Genomic DNA, 20,358 nt, shown 5'->3' with positions numbered 1-20,358 from the left:
GTTTTAACAACCCTGTAAATCAAATTTTCTTTTTAGAAAAACCCTGCAAATGAAATTGGCCCTACTAGTCAAAGCTTGATGGTTTTTACTAGCTTACTCATCTATTTCCAACCACTAACCGAGGGAAGTGAATTACTAACCGAGGGAAGTGAATTAGATGAGGATACTGACTCTGCATGCATGCTAGCTAGTATTGCTGCCGCATCCTAAAAGTACTACTACCACAGTACACCGCCAATTGCAAAGGCACCCAACTTTATGTCTTGCTATCACACCCTCTTATCTGATCTGATCAAAGGCTAGCTAGCTGCTACAGTGCCTGGCCGGCCTGCATGCAGTAACTACACAAACATGTATTACTGTCCCTTACCAGGGCCAAACGCCAAGGACCCTGGCGTCTGGACCCTTACCAGGACCAACGCCAAGGACCCTGGCGTCTGGCCCCTTTGCCACGTCAGCCGGTCAACGTGGTCGCGGGTCGTGCGGGCCAGGGACCAGACGCCAGGGTCCCTGGCGTCTCCAATGCAACCCAGACGTCAGGGATGTTGGCGTCACCAAAAGAGGTCAGATTAGGAAATTTTTTGCAACCGAGGTCAATTCGGGAATTTGTTAGCACAAAGGGTCAAAACAGTGATTTTGTCCACCTACCTCCTACCACCAACGCGCGCATTCATGGCTGCCCTGCTGTTTCCCTCGCCCACCACGCCACGCCACGACAGCGATGACTCGCTATGCTTCCATCCCATTCCCATGATACATTATCGCCGTTCCGTCCCGTCCCGTCCACTCCGTGCTGTGGTCACGCGCCGTAGGGCCGTCCTTTCGGCTAACCGCGCGCGGCCGACGGCGACGGTTAACCGTAGCCCAGGAGCACAAGCCTGATTGCAACGGCGACGGCGCCTTTCCTGCTTCATTCCCCCCAACCACTTGCTGCTATACTTGAGTGGGTCGTAATGCTTAAACCCGAAGGCTCCCTCCCTCCGTCTGAGACGCGACACAGACAGTTTCATGAAAAGCCCTTTCACCATTGATTGTCAGACAACAGCCGTCTTCAGCTACAGTTATTACACCAACAAATGAAGATCCAATTCCCTCAACAACAACAAAAAATAATGAAGATCCAAAACTTTGTCTAATGAACATATTATACAAACCCTAACAGCGGGCGCGTTTTGCCGCGAACCGGCGAAATTCTTCGAAAGCGCCCAGTTTCGGTTTTCAGGCGATTCCGATTTCTACATCTTTGACAGGAACAACAGGGGAAAAATTGTAATGGATGTAATGTCGATGCCACATGATCTCCGGTGGAAAGGATATCATCTATCTGTGAGATCCTCTTAGTTGCAAGCAGCTCTCGCTTCATGGGATTCCGTCATGGAGCCACCACCGCCCATGTTGATCAGGGTGGTGAGGTGGGGGATCTCCTTCGGCACCGACGCCGTCAACACCTGCAACCAACGGAGCAAGCCACCCCAGGGTGTCATCATCAATTCAGACTGCTACTACTAACATTTACCCAGGCGGTACCGGATGAAATGATTAGGGCGGTACCTCGTGACCGTTCTCGGTGATGAGGACCTCGTCCTCGATCCTTATTCCGATGCCCCGGAACCTGTCCGGGGCCTTCTCGTTGAGTATCGGGACCGAGGGAATGTAGATCCCCGGTTCAATGGTTATTACCTGTGCACATGCCACATGCAGGACCTCTTGTCAGTGTTACAACTCAGATTTCCATGGAAGACGGATGATAATTGGGAGATGCGCTAAATTTGCTAGTGTTATGTAAAATTCGGTGCACAAAAGCCAGCTGGTGCTGATCTACTTACAACGCCTGGCTCCAAGGGTTTGTCGAAGGCGAGGCTCGTGGAGTCATGAATATCCATTCCCAAAGAATGACCTGGATGCCAAGGTGACAAAGGGTTATTAAGCTGGTCCCAAGATCCAAATCTCTTGCATCAAACGACAAATCTAATCAAGAGACAGGTAGATTCTGAGACCTATTGAGGTTGGATTCAAATAATTGTATTGGATAGATTTGCCCTTCCCTATAATTCCAAGTTCTTGGAATCCGCTTATCAACATCTTGACCTGTGATTTGGAGATTAGAGCCGTGGACTTTTTTAAATCAAGTTTTACATCTTTACATTAAAAAATTGAATTAGAACATATACTGAGGATATACCGAATGATGGTGTATCTCTCTAATGCTCGTGCCTGGTTTACAAAGCTTTATGCATTCCTTATTTGTCTCCAGTATTAAACTGTACAGTTCTTCCTGTACAATTGAGGATCAAAAAAGGTACTCGTAAGTCCAAAATTACCGCTTTTTGGGTTGGATACAAGTATATCATATAAAGAAATGAACATTGGGCATTTACCTGAGCAGCTGAAAATCTACCACAGGGCGGCCATGTCCGTGTCAGGTCACTAAGGTAGCCATGGTACTCACATCCAACATCCATGAGGACAAGATCACCCGATTTGATCTGTCAAACGACTCAAACGGCAAAAATCAACTTTACAAGAAAAGCTATCTGAGATATACGACCAAAGAAGAACTCTGCTGTACCTTCTTATCATTTCTTGAGTAATGTACAACACTGCCATTTACTCCACCACCAACTACAGGATGGAACCTAAGATAAGGAAACAAGAAGAAAAACGTAAATCAACTTAGCATGGCACCTTGCTCACTCAACAAAAGACAATAGTTCCTTAATTTATGGATCTCAACAGATCACTGCAAAATTATTCTACCAGCTATCAGCTAAGAAAAACGGATGAACACAGGGCCACACAGTCAGTGCCTCAGATGCAATCTATATAAAGCAGAAGGATAAAAACAATATACAGTGACAATATATACTTACGCCATTCTTTGGGCACCTCTCATTTTGCACTCATACTCTATTTTAGCAGCTAACTGGCTTTCCTCTCTGTGGGTCCTTGAGAGCAACATTGTCTGCAAAAGAGACTGGACAGAAAGAGAGAATTTAAGTCAGTAAACAGAAAAAGAGAAGCACTGCATGCAGCCGTGCACGTCTTTCAGACAACCGTTCTGTCACTTGTACAGTGTGTGACTTGCAAAATTGAGTCACTTCGTCTTGTCTTCTAGCTTATTGAATGCATATTTGGCAACTTGAGGTAAAATTCTAGACGTAATAATAGAACCCAAACAATTGTACAATCTGAACTGTGGGGCTAGCTAAAGGGGCAGAAAAGTAGTTGACGGATGTCTACAATAGACATTCTCAACATCGTTACCCCATTGGTGGTCTTGAAAGAAAAGTTCTCCCATTGCCAATGGTGAGCTGTCTAATCCTCTGGCAGCACAATGGACCAGTATAATCCCACAATCAGACAATCCACCATAACACTACCCTCAACCCAACCAGCAATTTCCCTGTGCTTGTAAATATATCATTCACCTAAGAGTTTGGGACCAATGTTTTTTTACTGGAATATACAAAATAATTTCTGGAAATTTTCTATCCAAGGCTGAACTTAGAGAGAGCATCAGACTCAATATCTCCTAAGAATGCGTGAAGAAAACAACAGAAGTACAACCGAAAATACCTGAGAAACAATAGATGCTGACTCCCTCATCAACTTGATTTCCGATTTTGACTTGATCCACCGCAGTTCATCAGTGTAATGCGTAAGATCTTTTACTTTATTGTTGAGTGATGCCCTGCGGAAGGCATCAAAGTTCCTATAAGAAGATGTGGATGCCTTTGCATTGTGATACACCACTTTTGATTGCTCAATCATTTCAGGAAGGATCTACATTTTAATAGAAATTGTGTCAATTGAGAAGCATTCTGTGACCAGCAACTAAGAAAGTTCTCTCTCTGATCACAAAAAGAGTGTCGCCTTGGAAATCGCCACGGTCTCCAAAATGCAACCTTGGCCAATAATTCTAATGCTAAATACTAAATTTCTTCTTAGTCTATATACTGATATCATTTACATATGTTAAATCTCAATATTCATATAGATACGATATACTCCCTCCATTCCGTAATATAGTGCGTATAGATTTTCTGAAAAGTCAAACTTTGTAAACTTTGACCAAGTTCATAGAGAAAACTATTTATATCTATAATACCACATATATAAAATATGAAACTACATCTTATGATGAATCTAATGATATGTGTTTGGCATTCTAGATGTAAATGTTTTTCTCCACAAACTTTGTCAAAGTTTGTGAGGTTTGATTTTTTAAGAAAATCTATATGCACTACATTATAGGATGGAGGGAGTATAAGTTTAATAGTTTGACTATGCACCCCCAAATGATAATATCTCTTGACTGGAGGGAGCAGTGCAGGCAGGTAGCAATTAGAAGGTAATAATTAGTGCCCAGGGGCGATGAATCAAAAACATGCGGAAACAAAACCCAAAAGCTAACCTTTTTCATCTCACTAAGTGGAAATGCTTTATCTGCCTTGAAGAAATCCACAGCTGCTTCAACTCCAGCAGTCTGACCTTCCCAAATTACATCCTGGAGACAAACCACATTCCCTAGTAAGAATGGTTTGGCTCAGTTAAAGGTATGAGAGCATGAGGTAATAGGCTAACAGGTCATCATTACCTCCTTATGTTTATCTGGCATGAACATGCATAAACCAGTTTCCTTACTTAAAACTGCTACACCACCAGGTTGTGTACAACCTGTAATGTACAGGTAATCACCATTCTGTCTGAATGAGTACGGAACTACATCAGTCATCATCTGCTGATCTGCAGATGCAATTATGGCCAAGCTCTTCTCTGGTAAAGCATCCACAAGCTTTTTTCTTCTGGATATGTACTCCTCACTTGTGATGCCTGGTGTAATCTCCTCATCAGCTAATAACTGGTTCATTGTATTACAATATTTAAGAAAGAATGAAAAGAATCACTTTGACAACCACAAAAGTAAAAAAAAAAGTAAATGCATCAGAATTAGCACAGGGAATGTGGACTTTTATGAATGTGAAAACAATGAACACGGGCATGTTTGGCCTAATAAGGCTTGTTCTGTAGACTGATTTTCAAAGCTATACTTAATACTTATAAGAGAAAGTAATTGATTTATCTTATAAATTCAAAGTACTTTGGGATTTTTGGGGTGAATTAGGCTTATTTCTTTAGATAATGGGGTAAATTCAGGTAAAAGAAATCCCAACCTTCCACATGTAGATAGACTTAATCTTAAAAAAAAAAAACTGGCGTTCTGGCCTTAGTTTGAGCCAAGAACACCATTGAAACACCATGGCTACACTATGGTAATATCCTATTCAGAGTGTATGAAAGATGATGATAATAATGGATGTATAGAAACTCTTATAGATACTGGTTTTTGTCATAAGAGATATCATTATAATTTAATCGCGAGGCAACAAGTAATGTACAAAGTTAGTTATTAGCTAAGAGGCAACGTGTTACAACATCTGGATATGGGGGGCCACAAAAATACTGAAAGAACTAGCTATCACCTACCTTGCAAGATGAACACTAGGTAAGTACTCACATGGTCTAGCTACCAAAGTAGAGAGAGATTAAAAAGTTAGCATGGCTGTAAACTTTGAAACAACCAGCAAGTGCAGCAATAAACCAGCAAGGATTATGATAATCCCCTTTTTTCAACCTGCTTTTGCCTAATTCACCATTTGTTTAACCAGCCTTTTCTGCTTGTGCCGCTACTTTTCCACAGCAGATTATAAAAGAAGCTCAGCACAGCACAGTTCAGAAACCACACAACTGCACACTGATCCTAAAAGAGATATTACCTCAGGATGAGATTTGGGTGTTGGTTGGCCAACATCAATTATTCCCCCGGTAGTGTATGCAACACGCCTAACTATACTGTGAGAGGTAGATAACAACCGAGACGCCACCTGCATGCAGAATTCGAACAACGCCTTGAATCAGAATCCAACACTCAGAAGGTAAATAATGCTGTAAAAGGACCCGTACGAGGCGTGGGCGTTGTGTTCATGCCACCAAATTGCTCCCATTAACCAGAAGTATTAAGGATTGAATATAATTCATCAATTGAAAGAATTGATCACTTCCATGATAAAAGCGAACCTATAATTAGTGGCGATTAGAATCCAGGGAACCATGATTTGGACACTTTAAGTTCCATTCTGTTTGCGCTGCCAAGATGTGACACGTGACCCAAATTAACCAAGGACCTCATCAGAACCGAATCTCAGAACATTACTGAAAAGTATCCATTTAGCACGATGGGTTTCCGTCGGCAAGATAATCCGATTGAAACTAAGGCACTTACCTAGATAATCACCTAGAATACCCCCCCCCCCCCCCCTTTTTCGAATCAGAAATACAGTAGCGGTGTCAAAGCCATTCCACTCTACCCTTAAGCTACTCCCAATCCAATATCCAGTGAAGCTAACAGTCCAAGGATATCCCGTCAGCTGCTTCTCAACCACGACAGATCGACCTAGTGGTTAAACGCTGGTGACAAGTCGGGAACAAAGCCGCGCCTTTGGTGAGCACAGGATACTAAGCACTAAATACATATGTTAGTACAGCAAATTAATAATCTTTGGCGAAGGCAGCGCGGACAGAGAGCGAATCATGAAACGAGCAGCGGTCGCGGAAAATCTTAAGAATGATTGGGGGGGACGCGAAGAGGGGAGAGGGGAAGAGCTTCTCGTCGGCAGTGATTAGGAACTACTAGTGGGTTCGATCTGGGTACCTCGCTTGCTCGCAGCGTCCTTCGCAAGAATCGCGCCGCCGTCGCCATGGCAGCCGCTGCGGCGTTAAACCCCTACCCCTCTCCTGAGTCTTCTTCTCGCCTCCACCACAGCCTTCTTTTCCCGGAGACCCTAACCTGGGACTCTGCGGTGATCCTGGCCGTCCAGAACGGACGGGAAAGGTGTGTATGTAAAACAGAGTCCGTCACTAATCCTAAAACGTTGTTCGGTCCATGTTCAAAGAGATTTTTTTTTTGACAATTTTGTGCGGAACCATGTTCAAATAGCTATGGTGACACCGCTCTAGGCTTTTCAGGTCCATCCAAATTACTACCTCCGTAAACTAATACTCCCTCTGTAATAATGATCTAAACGCTCTTATATTAGTTTACAAAGGGTACACTTTATGCCGTTTTTTCATTCATTTTAATAATCTGCATGCCTACCATATTTGTTTTTTTCTTCTATTCCAGTGTCCTCAAACTATGGTCGAGAGGCCCTACCATTGTAGTATAAAATAGTTAGCAAATCGAAACTAAATAACTGATGAATGGAAACCTTTTTCTCTATGCCCGTCGACTAGAAGTTTGGTGAAGCTCCGGGAGGCAATCACATTGTGAGTGGCGATGATAGTGCAGCTGCGGGAGATCACGCCGCGTAGTGGTTAGCGTTGCCGGGAGGAACTCGATAGTGGCAACAACGTTGCGGGGAGGAATAGATTCGGTGATGTTAGGGTTGGGGAGCTTCGGATTACATGTTAGAATTTAGGGGAGGACTGAAGAGGGTGGAGAATGGAGGGCGTCGATGCAGGAGAAGAACCACCAGATGCCCAAGGAATGGAGGTTTTATGTAGTGGTGATGGCAAAATGAATGACAACATTGGGCATCGGGGGTGGAGCTAGAAAGGGAATGTTGGAGGGGAAAGGGGAAATACCATAATTTTTTAGGGGGGCAAAGATTGTGCCTATGTAAATTAAGCACCTCTAAAAATATATTCAGACATTTTGTCAAGGTTGGGTGGGGGGAGGGGCAGGCATGGCCCCAGCAGAAGTAGATATAGCTCCGCCATTGCGGGGCAAGGTCGTGACCTCTCCTCACCCTTGCAAGAGATGACTTGTGGGGACTCGAGCTATAAGGAAAGGCTTGATTATGTTAAGACTTGTCGGAACCGTCGCTCACACGAGCCCGCACGAACAAATATGGGAAGCTATTGCTTTCTACTACTTCGTCCCATAATTTAAGATGTTTCTGAAAAAATGTCTTACATTATGGGACTGATGGAGTAGATTTTTGTCACTAGAACCACTCTGAAAGGATCGATATGGTTGACTAGAGGGGGGGTGAATAGGCAACTAACAATTTTTAGACTTTTCTTTAACAAATTAAAACTTGCAATGAAATAGGTTGTCTAAATGTGCAACTACGTGGACAACCTATATGATGCAAAGACAATAAGCACACAAACAAGCAATGGATATTACACAAGTAAGCTTGCAAAAGTAAAGGGACAAGATAACTAAGAGTGGAGCCGGTGGAGACGAGGATGTGTTACCGAAGTTCCTTCCTTTTAAGGGGAAGTACGTCTCCGTTAGAGCGGTGTGGAGGCACAATGCTCCCCAAGAAGCCACTAGGGCCACCGTAATCTCCTCACACCCTCACACAATGCGAGATGCCGTGATTCCACTATTGGAGCCCTTGAAGGCGGCAACTGGACCTTTACAAACAAGATTGGGGCTATCTCCACAACACTTGGAGGCTCCCAACAACACCACGAAGCTTCACCACAATGGAGTATGGCTTCGAGGTGACCTCGACCATCTAGGGTGCTCAACACCCAAGAGTAACAAGATCCGCTAGGGATAAGTGGGGGGAATCAAATTTCTCTTGGTGGAAGTGTAGATCTGGGCCTTCTCAACCAATCCCGAGCAAATCAACAAGTTTGATTGGCTAGGGAGAGAGATCGGGCGAAAATGGAGCTTGGAGCAACAATGGAGCTTTGGGGAAAGAGGTAGGTCATCTTTGGGGAAGAAGACCCCCTTTTATAGTGGGAGGAACAAACCAACCGTTATCCCACTCACCAGCCCCGCACAGAGCGGTACTACCGCTAGGGAAGGGCGGTACTACCGCTTCGGGCGGTACTACCGCTCGACCCAGCGGTACTGCCGCGCTGCCCGGGGCCCTGACCCCAGGGTGGTACTACCGCTAGGGAAGAGCGGTACTACCGCTTAGGGCGGTACTACCGCTCTTACTACCTCCCTTAGTGCCGCAAAACCCGACACGAAAAACTTCGTTCGAGAATCGAGGCGGAAGTAGCCCAGATGCACAGCGGGACTACGGCCGAAAAACCCAAGCGGTACTACCGCTCGGAGAGCGGTACTACCGCTGGGGAGCTTCGGCGGTACTACCGCTGTGGTCGCGGTACTACCGCTAGGGCAGAGCAAAGCATAGCAAGGGGAAAATGGCAGCTCCAGAGATGCGGAAGGAAAGACGACGGGTGTGAAAAGGATGTGTACGTGTGATTCCACCCAAGTCTTACCAAAGCGGATCCCCTCTTGATAGTACGGTGACTCCTACGAAACTAGTCCACCAACAACGAAACGAAGAAGCTACACCATCTTGAATTACAACACCGAGGGGAGGAAATCGTCTCGTGCCAATGGATGAATCTCTGAAAGAACTAAACACATATGATTAGTCCACACAAGCATTGTCATCAATCACCAAAACATATTGGGGATAAATATGCCCTTACAATCTCCCCCTTTTTGGTGGACTGATGACAATACGGGATTTGCACAATATGATAGATATGGGATAAGCGCAAAAGCACAACCGTCCTAAAATGTAGAAGGGCTCTCCCTGGATGTGTGCTACCTAGAAAAGTGCTTTGGACTGCACGGCACAGATGCCAGGATCAATGCTCCCCCTACATTTTAGAGACCAACTACCTAAGCAAGATATGAGAGCAACATATATATAACAGGATAACCATGGAACTCATAAGCTAGATAGACATAGATAATGATACGGAAAGGAAGGTAGCATATGTCTCACACCATATGACTCGAGCTTAGGTCTTACTGACAGAACCAGAACTTAGGTCTCATTGACACAAACCAAATAAAGCAACAAGCGAAAGCACAAACACAAAAGACGGAAGACATAAAGCGCAAATCCCTAAACTCTCTCCCCCTTTGGCATCGAGACACCAAAAAGGAGAGGGAGTGTTGCTACGGCTCCAGGTGAAGGCAAACGAGGGACACCCATCAGATCTCAGAGGGATCATCTGTGCTACCATCGTCAGCCGGGAAGTGCTCAGCATCGGAATCAGTCCAAGGGCAGTGCTGCTGAATCCACTCCTCCTCCTCGGTAAGCTGATCCTCAGAACCACTAATCACAATAGCACCCATCTGACGCATGAGCTCCTTGTGGTGACCTTAGGCCTTCTTCTCAGTCACATGAGTCATGTACTGACCGTGAGACTCCATGCAAAACAGCTTCTTCACCTTGATCTTGAGCTTCTTGGCCCAAGAGGGCTCTGCCTCAGAAGGCACGTAGTCATCATCTTCATCCTCAGCCTCAGCCCCAATCTCCTCCTCAGTCTCCATGGCAGCAATAGATGAAGGAACTCCAGTCCTAGGGGCTTGAGTGCCCCAGTTATCCTTCTTCCTCAGACGCTTGACATCGTGAGAGACCAACTCTCCAATCTCCAGCACCACCTTGGGATAGACACGATCCCAGGCCTTCTCAATGAGCAGCATAATGAACGGACCATAAATCGGGCACTTGCGCTCGGAGATAGCAGAAACCAGCTCAGACCACATAACATGAGAGATATCCAAGGACTCTCCGGTGCTCTGCATCCTCTCCCGCTGACAGAAGAGAAGCATGTCCACGAGATAAGAGTGAACCTGGTCCAGATTCCCGATGCGAGGGAAAAGAGTCTCTCTGAAGATACGGTGAAGAATATCCAGATAGGCAGGCAGCTCATAGGCCTCCTTTTTCGTCTCAGGGTTGATCCTCAGAGTGCTGTAGGGCCACAGAGCTTGCTTGTGAGTGGCATTGGCGCGACGGTGGGGGTGAAAGCCGACAGAAGACTCAAGACCTAGATCTTCCACCCCGATCAACTGCATGAACGCTTTCCACTTGACTGACAGCAACTTGCCATTTGTCATCCAAGTCAGAGTCCTGTCCTCATCGGTCCCAAGGTGAACCATGGCATAGAATTGGGCCACAATATCAGCATCATAGTCCTTGTTGAATTGCATGATCCCGAGAATGTTTAGCTGAGTGCACATCTGAAGAGCTTCACCAAAGTAGTCAGGATCGTTCTCCATATGCTCGGTGTCGATGGAGTGCACGTTGACATAGAGATTCTTCTTGGCTTTGAGAACATCAAAGTAGATGGCAAACTGGAACCTGTTCCAGAACGGACGGTTGACCAAAGTGGGATCTTGGTCGACCTCATACGGGTTGCGGCGGCGCCTTCCCCAGAACTCCTTGGGCGGCATTTCTGGCACGGTTTTGCCTGACTTTGGCTTGACCCCTGGCTTCTTCTGCAGTTGAGGAGGAGGTGGAGCACTAGAAGATCCTCCGGCAGGCTTAGAGGGCTCAGTGGTGCGGTAGCACTTGGACGAGGCACGACCGGGGTTGACACGACGAGCCTGATGCTCAGGAACCTCAGCACCTGGAACCACACACACAAACACGCAAACAACCAGAAAGAACGAGCGTAAGCCACAAACACAAACAAAGAGGATCACTGAGAGGTAGGAGTATGACGGAACCTGGTAGAAGGCGGTAGTACCGTGACCCTTGAGCGGTAGTACCGCTCCAAGCGGTAGTACCGCTCTGGAGAGAGCGGTAGTACCGCTCTCAGTGGTAGTACCGCTCTGGGAGAGCGGTAGTACCGCTCGAGGCGGGGAAACAGCAGTTTCCTACTACCGTGTTCAGATCCGGTACTACCGTCCTACCAAATTCAAAAATACTCCAACCAAACACTAATCCAAACTGTCTAGAAGCATTCTCCATCCTACTCAAGCCTAGATCTGGACAAAAAACTAGAGATGCAACTGCTATTGCCCCTAGAAAGCTAGATTGGAAATCTAGACAAAAGGAGACAGGGAACGGGGGCAATATCGGCATCCATGGCAAGAGGACAGGGTGGGGATCGATTCCACCGAAGGAAACGGAGAGGAGCGCCCCGGAGAGGGAGATCCGCCGGAGCCCTCCCGCGGCGCCGGTTGCTGAAGAGAGAGACGAACATGCCAAAGGGGGCGAGCGAATGGGTATGGGGGAGAAGAAACTCCCCCTGTCCCCGATATAACCCCCAGCCCGCGCCTCACAGCGGTAGTACCGCGCTGGAGGGCGGTAGTACCGCTCGCCACCAGCGGTAGTACCGCTTCAGCAACCACACGGCTTCTAGACCAACGGCTAACGCTCAAAAAGAAACGGAAAGCAAGGCCAAAAGAACGAGAGGACCGACGCGGCAACACACACACACACAACAGAACAGAAACAACTCAAACACAAACAACCACACGAAACAGGGCAAGCTCTGGCCTCTCTCAGGAGAGGACGGTGGCCGGAGCCACCTATGTTTGAGTCAATTGGTATGGCACCGCGAAGAATTATCCTTGGGCCCATGACCAAAACTCGTCTTTGAAGCACAAGTACCATCAGAAATGGCTATTGTGAAAGAGTTGATTGTTTTATGCATAATGGGGAGAGGGAAAGTTCATTGAGAGAACAACACTCCCCCTATATCCATGCCTACATCTAAGCTAGATACCAAGTTGAGTGGGGTGGGGTGTGCAAGGGTTCAAGTCACATTGCTCGAATCAATGATATTTATCTCATGCCTTAACTCGCGAAATCTTGCTTCATCCAAGGGCTTCGTGAAAATATCTGCAAGGTTATCATGAGTGTTGACATACTTGAGCTCGATCTCTCCTCGCCTAATGTGATCCCGGATGAAATGATACCGAATCTCAATGTGCTTCGTCTTGAAGTGTTGCACCGGGTTGAGAGAAATCTTGATGGCACTTTCGTTGTCACACCAAAGAGGCACTTTGTCACAAATGACACCGTATTCCTTTAAAGTTTGCCTCATCCATAGGAGTTGTGCACAACAACTACCGCCGCCACATATTCAGCTTCGGTGGACGAGAGAGATACACAACTTTGCTTTTTGGAAGACCAACTCACCAAAGAGCACCCAAGAAACTGGCACCCTCCGGAAGTGGACTTCCTATCCACTTTGTCTCCCGCCCAATCGGAATCCGTAAATCCTTCAAGCTTGAAGTTTGCCCCTCTTGGGTACCATAAGCCAAAGTTTGGGGTATGAGCCAAATATCGAAAGATTCGCTTGACCGCCACATAGTGACTTTCCTTCGGTGCAGCTTGAAACCGTGCACACATCCCCACACTCAACATGATATCCGGTCTAGATGCACAAAGGTAAAGCAAGGAGCCAATCATGGAGCGATATACCTTTTGATCCACCGCTTTACCATTGGGATCAATGTCAAGTTGGCACTTGGTGGGCATTGGAGTAGAGGCCGGCTTGACATCACTTAACTTGATCTCTTGAGCATGTCTTGAGTGTATTTGGCTTGGTTGATGAAGGTACCCTCTCTTCTTTGTTTGATATCAAAACCAAGGAAGAACTTCAACTCTCCCATCGAAGACATCTTGAACTTAGAGGTCATGAGAGCGGCAAATTCTTCATTGAAAGCTTTGTTAGGGGAACCAAAGATAATGTCATCAGCATATAGTTGGCATACAAACAACTCCCCTTTGACCTTCTTAGTAAAAAGAGTGGGATCGATTAGCCCCACTTCAAATCCACGATCTTGTAACAACTCGGTAAGGTGGTCATACCACGCACGTGGGGCTTGTTTAAGGCCATAGAGCGCCTTATCGAGTTGATACACATGATCCAGGAAGAAGGGATCCTCGAACCCGGGGGGTTGCTTGACATAGACCAACTCATTAATAGGACCATTAAGAAAAGCACTTTTAACATCCATTTGTTGCAACTTAAAGTTGTGATGGGAAGCATAAGAAATTAACAAACGAATGGATTCAAGGCGAGCAACGGGAGCAAAGGTTTCACCGTAATCGATACCCTCGACTTGGGAGTAGCCTTGTGCTACCATTCTTGCCTTGTTGCGAATGATGTTCCCATGAGCATCTTGCTTGTTCTTGAAGATCCACTTGGTTCCAATGATGTTATGGTTCCCGGAAGGTCTTGGCACCAATCTCCACGCCTTGTTGTACTCGAAGTTGTTGAGTTCTTCATGCATGGCATTGAGCCAATCCGAGTCTTCGAGTGCCTCATAGACCTTATGTGGTTCAACACAAGAGACAAACGCGTGATGTTCACAATAGTTTGCTAATTGTCTACGAGTGCTTACCCCCTTTCTTAGGCTTCCAACCACATTCTCCATGAGATGACCTTTGGTGGTGAGTTTGGAAGCAATCTTCGCGGCACGACGCTCCAATTCCTCCTCGGATGTCGAAGGAGGAGGGTTCACTTGATCATCTTGAGCGTCGTCATGAGCTTGTTCTTGATCTTGAGCTTGCTCATGATCTTGAACTTGCTCGAGGGGAAGAACTTGACCTTGGGCATCATGTGGAGATTCACCACCATCTTGTAATTGATCTTGCCCTTGGTCTTGTTCCCTAGGTTGAGGGCCTTCACTTTGTTCTTCGGAAGCGTGTGGGTCTTGAGTAGGTGAAGGCTCCACCGAGGTGGAGCATTTTCCTTCTCCTTCGGCCACAAGGGGTTCCTCAATGGGTAGGATATGACCAATACCCATTCTTCTTATGGCTTGGGGAGGAATTTCATCACCTACATCACAAGTACCACTTTGCTCCACTTGGGAGCCGTTATTTTCATCAAACTCTATGTTACACGTCTCCTCAATGAGTCCATTGGACTTGTTGAGAACACGGTAAGCATGAGAGTTTGTAGCATAACCAACAAATATGCCCTCATGAGCTCTAGCCTCGAATTTAGACAAACGAACACCTTTCTTGAGAATGAAACACTTACACCCGAACACCCGGAAGTACTTGAGATTGGGCTTGTTCCCGGTGAGTATCTCATACGGAGTCTTGTTCAAGCCTTTGCGGAGATAGAGTCGATTGGATGCATGACAAGCTGTGTTGATGGCTTCGGCCCAAAAGTTGTATGGAGACTTGAACTCCGCCATCATGGTCCTTGCCGCATCCATCAACGTCCGGTTCTTCCTCTCCGCAACACCATTTTGTTGAGGGGTATATGGTGCAGAATATTGATGCTTGATCCCTTCATCACTAAGAAACTCATCCAAGGTGTAGTTCTTGAACTCGGTGCCGTTGTCACTTCTTATTGTCAGAATCTTTGCATTATGTTGACGTTGAGCTTCATTTGCAAAGTCGATGACGGTTTGTTGAGTCTCACTCTTCCTCTTGAAGAAGTATACCCAAGTGTATCTTGAATAATCATCCACAATCACCAAGCAATACTTTCTACCCCCAAGACTATCAAAGGATGGAGGCCCGAAGAGGTCCATGTGCAGGAGCTCCAAGGGTCTCTTCGAGTAGATGATCGTCGTGGGAGGGTGAGCCGTCTCATGAAGCTTTCCTTCGATGCAAGCACTGCAAACACGATCTTTGGCAAAACTAACATTTGTTAGTCCATGAACATGGTCCCCCTTGAGAAGACTTTGCAAAGATCTCATATTGACGTGGGCTAAACGGCGATGCCAAAGCCATCCCACACCAACTTTAGCCATTAGGCATGTCACGGTCTTAGTGGGTTGCTCCGAAAAGTTAATCACATAGAGAACGTTCTCGACATGCCCAACAAAGGCTACTTTAAGAGTCTTGCTCCACAAGAGGGCCACAGTATCAATATCAAAGAAGGTGGCAAAGCCCATGAGTGCGAGTTGACGAACGGAAAGTAAATTGAACGCAAGGGACTCAACAAGCATGACTTTATCGATCGTTAGATCATGAGAAATGACAACCTTGCCAAGACCCAATACCTTAGAATGTGAGGCATCACCCCATTCGACATTGGTGGGCATAGATGGGATCTTGTGCACGTCCACCACCAAGTCCTTGCTCCCGGTCATATGATTTGTTGCTCCACTATCGAGCAACCATGATCCCCCACCGGAAGCAAACACCTACAAGAGATCAATGCTTGGTTTTAGGTACCCATTGAGTAATGGGTCCTTTGATGTTAGTAACAAGGGTCTTAGGAACCCAAATAGACCATTCAATGTACTCATAAGGAGAACCAACAAATTTAGCATAAACATGCCCATCACTAGCACGACACAACACATAAGATGGGTTAAAGTCACCGGCTTTGTTGGGAGAGATGGCTTTGCGCTCTTTGGCATCACCACTCTTCCCATTGTTCTTCTTATCCTTAGGAGCACCTTCTCCCTCCCTCACAAAGGTTTGCGTGAGCGGAGGAGGTCGATCGGTCTTGCTCTTCTTCTCCTTGTTCTTCTTCTTGTTCTTGGATTTGGGTGAGAACCCAACTCACTCCTTGCCCACAACTTCCTTTTGATTGCTCAAAAGGTCATTTAGGTTCTTCTCGCCTTGTATGCATGACACAAGACCTTTCTCAAGTTGTTCCTTCAACTTGGCATTCTCCTCCACAAGATGCACATGCTCACAACAAGGGTTAGTAGCATTTGCATTATCAATTAAGACCATGTGAGGAAATGTGGCCTTTTCCTTGGTTAGCTTAACTTGGAGTTGAGCATGAGACTCCTTGAGGGTAGCATGAGCACCTTTCAAGACCTTGTGGGCCTTGTCAAGTACATCAAACTCCTCCGTGAGTCTAACATGATCAACCCCAAGTTTAGCCTTCTCGGAAGCTAGAACACGAGACACAACAAGAGCATGATCAAGATCTTTCTTTAGTTTAGCATGACCATCATTGTGTGACTCCTCAAGAGCCAAACTATGCTCACGCTCTTCCTCAAGAGCATTAGAGAGATCCGATATCTCATCGGCATAGTCACGACTATGACTTTCCATCTTAGATATGGTTTCTTCGTGAGCCTCGATCATGTCATTGGCTTCACCAAGTTGTTCCAAGAGAGCAACAAAGTGCTTCTTTGATTTGCCCTTGAGCTTACTCATGAAGGACTCAAATTCATTGATCTCCTCATTAGACCCCTTACCATTATCAAAATCATCCGTTGAAGGAGGGTTAGGAATAATGGTGGTTTTGATGTTGGAGGTTACCTTGTTGGTGGCCTTAGCCATGAGGCACTTGGCGGTGATGTTCTCGTTAGGTGCATCAAAGAGAGACACCCGGGGAGTTGTGACAATGGCAATGGATGCCATGGCCATTGTTTCACCATCTTCATCATCATTGTCATCCTCACGATATTCTTCTTGAACCACCAACCCGCGAGACGGAATCTTCTTGGTGAAGTTGTTCTTGTTGGGGAAGGACTTGGCTTTGTCTTTTCGGATGAACTTGCCACCATTGTCTTCCCGCTTCTCGTAGGGACAATCCGCAACGAAATGGCTAACATTGCCACAGTTGAAACAAGTTCTAACTCGTTGCTTCCCCTTGAGGCCACTTGAGTTGTTCTTGTTGAAGTTGGGTCTTGTATTCTTCTTACTCCAAAACTGTCTTGAGGCAAGAGCCGTGTGCTCATGATAATCATACTTCGTGTCCTCGGGGTTGCTCTCATCATCTTCCTCTTCTTCTTCTTCTTCCACACTAACCTTGGCCTTCAAGGCAAGATTGAGCTTCTTTGCCCTTTGGGAACGGAGCACCGCATTGTCGGCGGTCTTGTCCAAGATGCTCATTGCAACAAACTCATCCAACACTTCACCAGAGGTCATGGAGTGGAAGTCCGGTCTTTGGCGAATGACGGAGGACATGGCCTTGTTGTAGGGCATCATGGCCTTGAGGAACTTGCACTTGATCCAATTGTCATCCGTGTCCTTGCTCCCATGATCTCGGAGTGCGACCGCGAGTTTGGTCACTCTTCGAAAGAGCTCACGAGGTTCTTCATCCTCTTTCATTGCAAACTCATTGGCTTCATCTTGCACCACTTCATAGTTGGAGCGTTGAATGCTAGCACTTCCTCGATAGAGACGCTCGACACATTTCCATGCTTCTTTAGCCATGGCATGAGGTCGAAGATGAGGGAGATCTTCGGGAAGGATTGCATCTTGGATGATGAAGAGAGCACTTTCATTGAATTGATTGTCCACATCTTCTCGAGGGGTGAAGTTGCTTGGATCATGAGGATAGAAACCTTCTTCAATAATTCTCCAAAGGTTAGTGTTCACATGTTTTAAGTGACGCTTGAAGCGATAAAGCCAAGCATCAAAATCTTCATTTTTCACATATTTAGGAGGAGGGCCGGCATGATTCAAATGAGTAGAGGGAATCGGTCCTCTATACACTACGGGTTCCACATTGGCAAAAATGTCGGTGCCATTTCTACCACTAGTAGACGGACTCTTTTCACTGTTAGCTTCCCCCTTGTCGGAGATAGCATCCGTCACCTTGTTAGTGGGATCACCCACTTTCATCGGCGAGGTAGATAGTTTAAGTCCGTCTAAGAAATCAGAAAACATGCTTTTAACCTCGACCGTCATGGAGGTTTTCAATGTGTCTAAAGCCACATTGAATTCCTCACGAGAGACCGAGGCTCCCCCTTCGGCCGTGGACGAGATGGGATTCACATCGGAGTGCTCCTCCGCACCGTCGTGGGTGTCAACCATACTCTTCGGATGGCAAAGTCCTTAATAAAGAGACGAGGCTCTGATACCAATTGAAAGGATCGATATGGTTGACTAGAGGGGGGGGGGGTGAATAGGCAACTAACAATTTTTAGACTTTTCTTTAACAAATTAAAACTTGCAATGAAATAGGTTGTCTAGATGTGCAACTACGTGGACAACCTATATGATGCAAAGACAATAAGCACACAAGCAAGCAATGGATATAACACAAGTAAGCTTGCAAAAGTAAAGGGACAAGATAACCAAGAGTGGAGCCGGTGGAGACGAGGATGTGTTACCAAAGTTCCTTCCTTTTAAGGGGAAGTACGTCTCCGTTAGAGCGGTGTGGAGGCACAATGCTCCCCAAGAAGCCACTAGGGCCACCGTAATCTCCTCACGCCCTCACACAATGCGAGATGCCGTGATTCCACTATTGGAGCCCTTGAAGGCGGCAACCGGACCTTTACAAACAAGATTGGGGCTATCTCCACAACACTTGGAGGCTCCCAACAACACCACGAAGCTTCACCACAATGGAGTATGGCTTCGAGGTGACCTCAACCATGTAGGGTGCTCAACACCCAAGAGTAACAAGATCCGCTAGGGATAAGTGGGGGAATCAAATTTCTCTTGGTGGAAGTGTAGATCTGGGCCTTCTCAACCAATCCAGAGCAAATCAACAAGTTTGATTGGCTAGGGAGAGAGATCGGGCAAAAATGGAGCTTGGAGCAACAATGGAGCTTTGGGGAAAGAGGTAGGTCAACTTTGGGGAAGAAGACCCCCTTTTATAGTGGGAGGAACAAACCAACCCTTATCCCACTCACCAGCCCCGCACAGAGCGGTACTACCGCTAGGGAAGGGCGGTACTACCGCTCGACCCAGCGGTACTGCCGCGCTGCCCGGGGCCCTGACCCCAGGGCGGTACTACCGCTAGGGAAGAGCGGTACTACCGCTTAGGGCGGTACTACCGCTCCTACTACCTCCCTTAGTGCCGCAAAACCCGACACGAAAAACTTCGTTCGAGAATCGAGGCGGAAGTAGCCCAGACACACAGCGGTACTACGGCCTAAAAACCCAAGCGGTACTACCGCTGGGGAGCTTCGGCGGTACTACCGCTGTGGTCATGGTACTACTGCTAGGGCAGAGCAAAGCATAGCAAGGGGAAAACGACAGCTCCAGAGATGCGGAAGGAAAGACGACGGGTGTGAAAAGGATGTGTACGTGTGATTCCACCCAAGTCTTACCAAAGCGGATCCCCTCTTGATAGTACGGTGACTCCTACGAAACTAGTCCGCCAACAACGAAACGAAGGAGCTACACCGTCTTGAATTACAACACCGAGGGGAGGAAATCGTCTCGTGCCAATGGATGAATCTCTGAAAGAACTAAACGCACATGATTAGTCCGCACAAGCATTGTCATCAATCACCAAAACATATTGGGGATAAATATGCCCTTACACACTCTTAGAAGAAGAAAAGAAAGACATATAAACCACAATAGAATTATCAGACCTAGTTTGCTATAGGTTTTTCAGGTCCATCCAAATTACAATTTCTGTTGGTTTCCCAATTTTTTAAATTTGTATGCCGGCCATATTTGTGTGTTTTTCCTATTCCAGTGTCGTTGATCTACGGTCTGGAGATGCCCTACAATTGTAGTAAAAATGGTTAGTAAATCGGAACTAAATAGCTGATGAGTGGAGACCTTTTTCCCTATGTTCGACGATTGGAAGTTTGGTGAAGCTCCAGGAAGCAATCACATTTGTGAGCGATGATGACAGTGCAGCTGAGGGAGATCACGCCACACAGTGGTTAGTGTTGCCGGGAGGAACCCGATAGTGGCAACAACGTTATGGGGAGGGATGGATTCGAAGATGTTAGGGTTG

At 46.4% G+C, this 20,358-nt stretch overlaps 1 protein-coding gene across 2 annotated transcripts; it reads right to left on the bottom strand.

Moving 5' to 3' along the window:
* Positions 1-1,004: 1,004 nt before the first annotated feature.
* LOC123110747 (intermediate cleaving peptidase 55, mitochondrial) lies at positions 1,005-6,908 on the bottom strand. Of its 2 annotated transcripts, none has more exons than XM_044531341.1 (13): positions 6,713-6,908; positions 5,778-5,885; positions 4,598-4,861; positions 4,415-4,507; positions 3,577-3,783; positions 2,871-2,974; positions 2,570-2,636; positions 2,379-2,486; positions 2,183-2,275; positions 1,998-2,088; positions 1,827-1,897; positions 1,552-1,680; positions 1,005-1,448 (listed from the first exon to the last, which is right to left on the bottom strand). In XM_044531341.1, exons 1-13 carry the CDS (start codon positions 6,758-6,760, stop codon positions 1,338-1,340), a joined length of 1,494 nt encoding a protein of 497 aa, XP_044387276.1. In that variant the 5' UTR covers positions 6,761-6,908; the 3' UTR covers positions 1,005-1,337. The 2 variants fall into 2 exon arrangements, with proteins under 2 accessions (XP_044387276.1, XP_044387277.1); XM_044531342.1 differs by having other exon boundaries at positions 4,598-4,833; positions 6,713-6,838.
* Positions 6,909-20,358: the final 13,450 nt, after the last annotated feature.

This window comes from Triticum aestivum, chromosome 5B (assembly GCF_018294505.1).
Source record: "Triticum aestivum cultivar Chinese Spring chromosome 5B, IWGSC CS RefSeq v2.1, whole genome shotgun sequence".
NCBI lineage: Eukaryota > Viridiplantae > Streptophyta > Magnoliopsida > Poales > Poaceae > Triticum > Triticum aestivum.
This window is presented reverse-complemented; position numbering and strand designations above follow the sequence as displayed.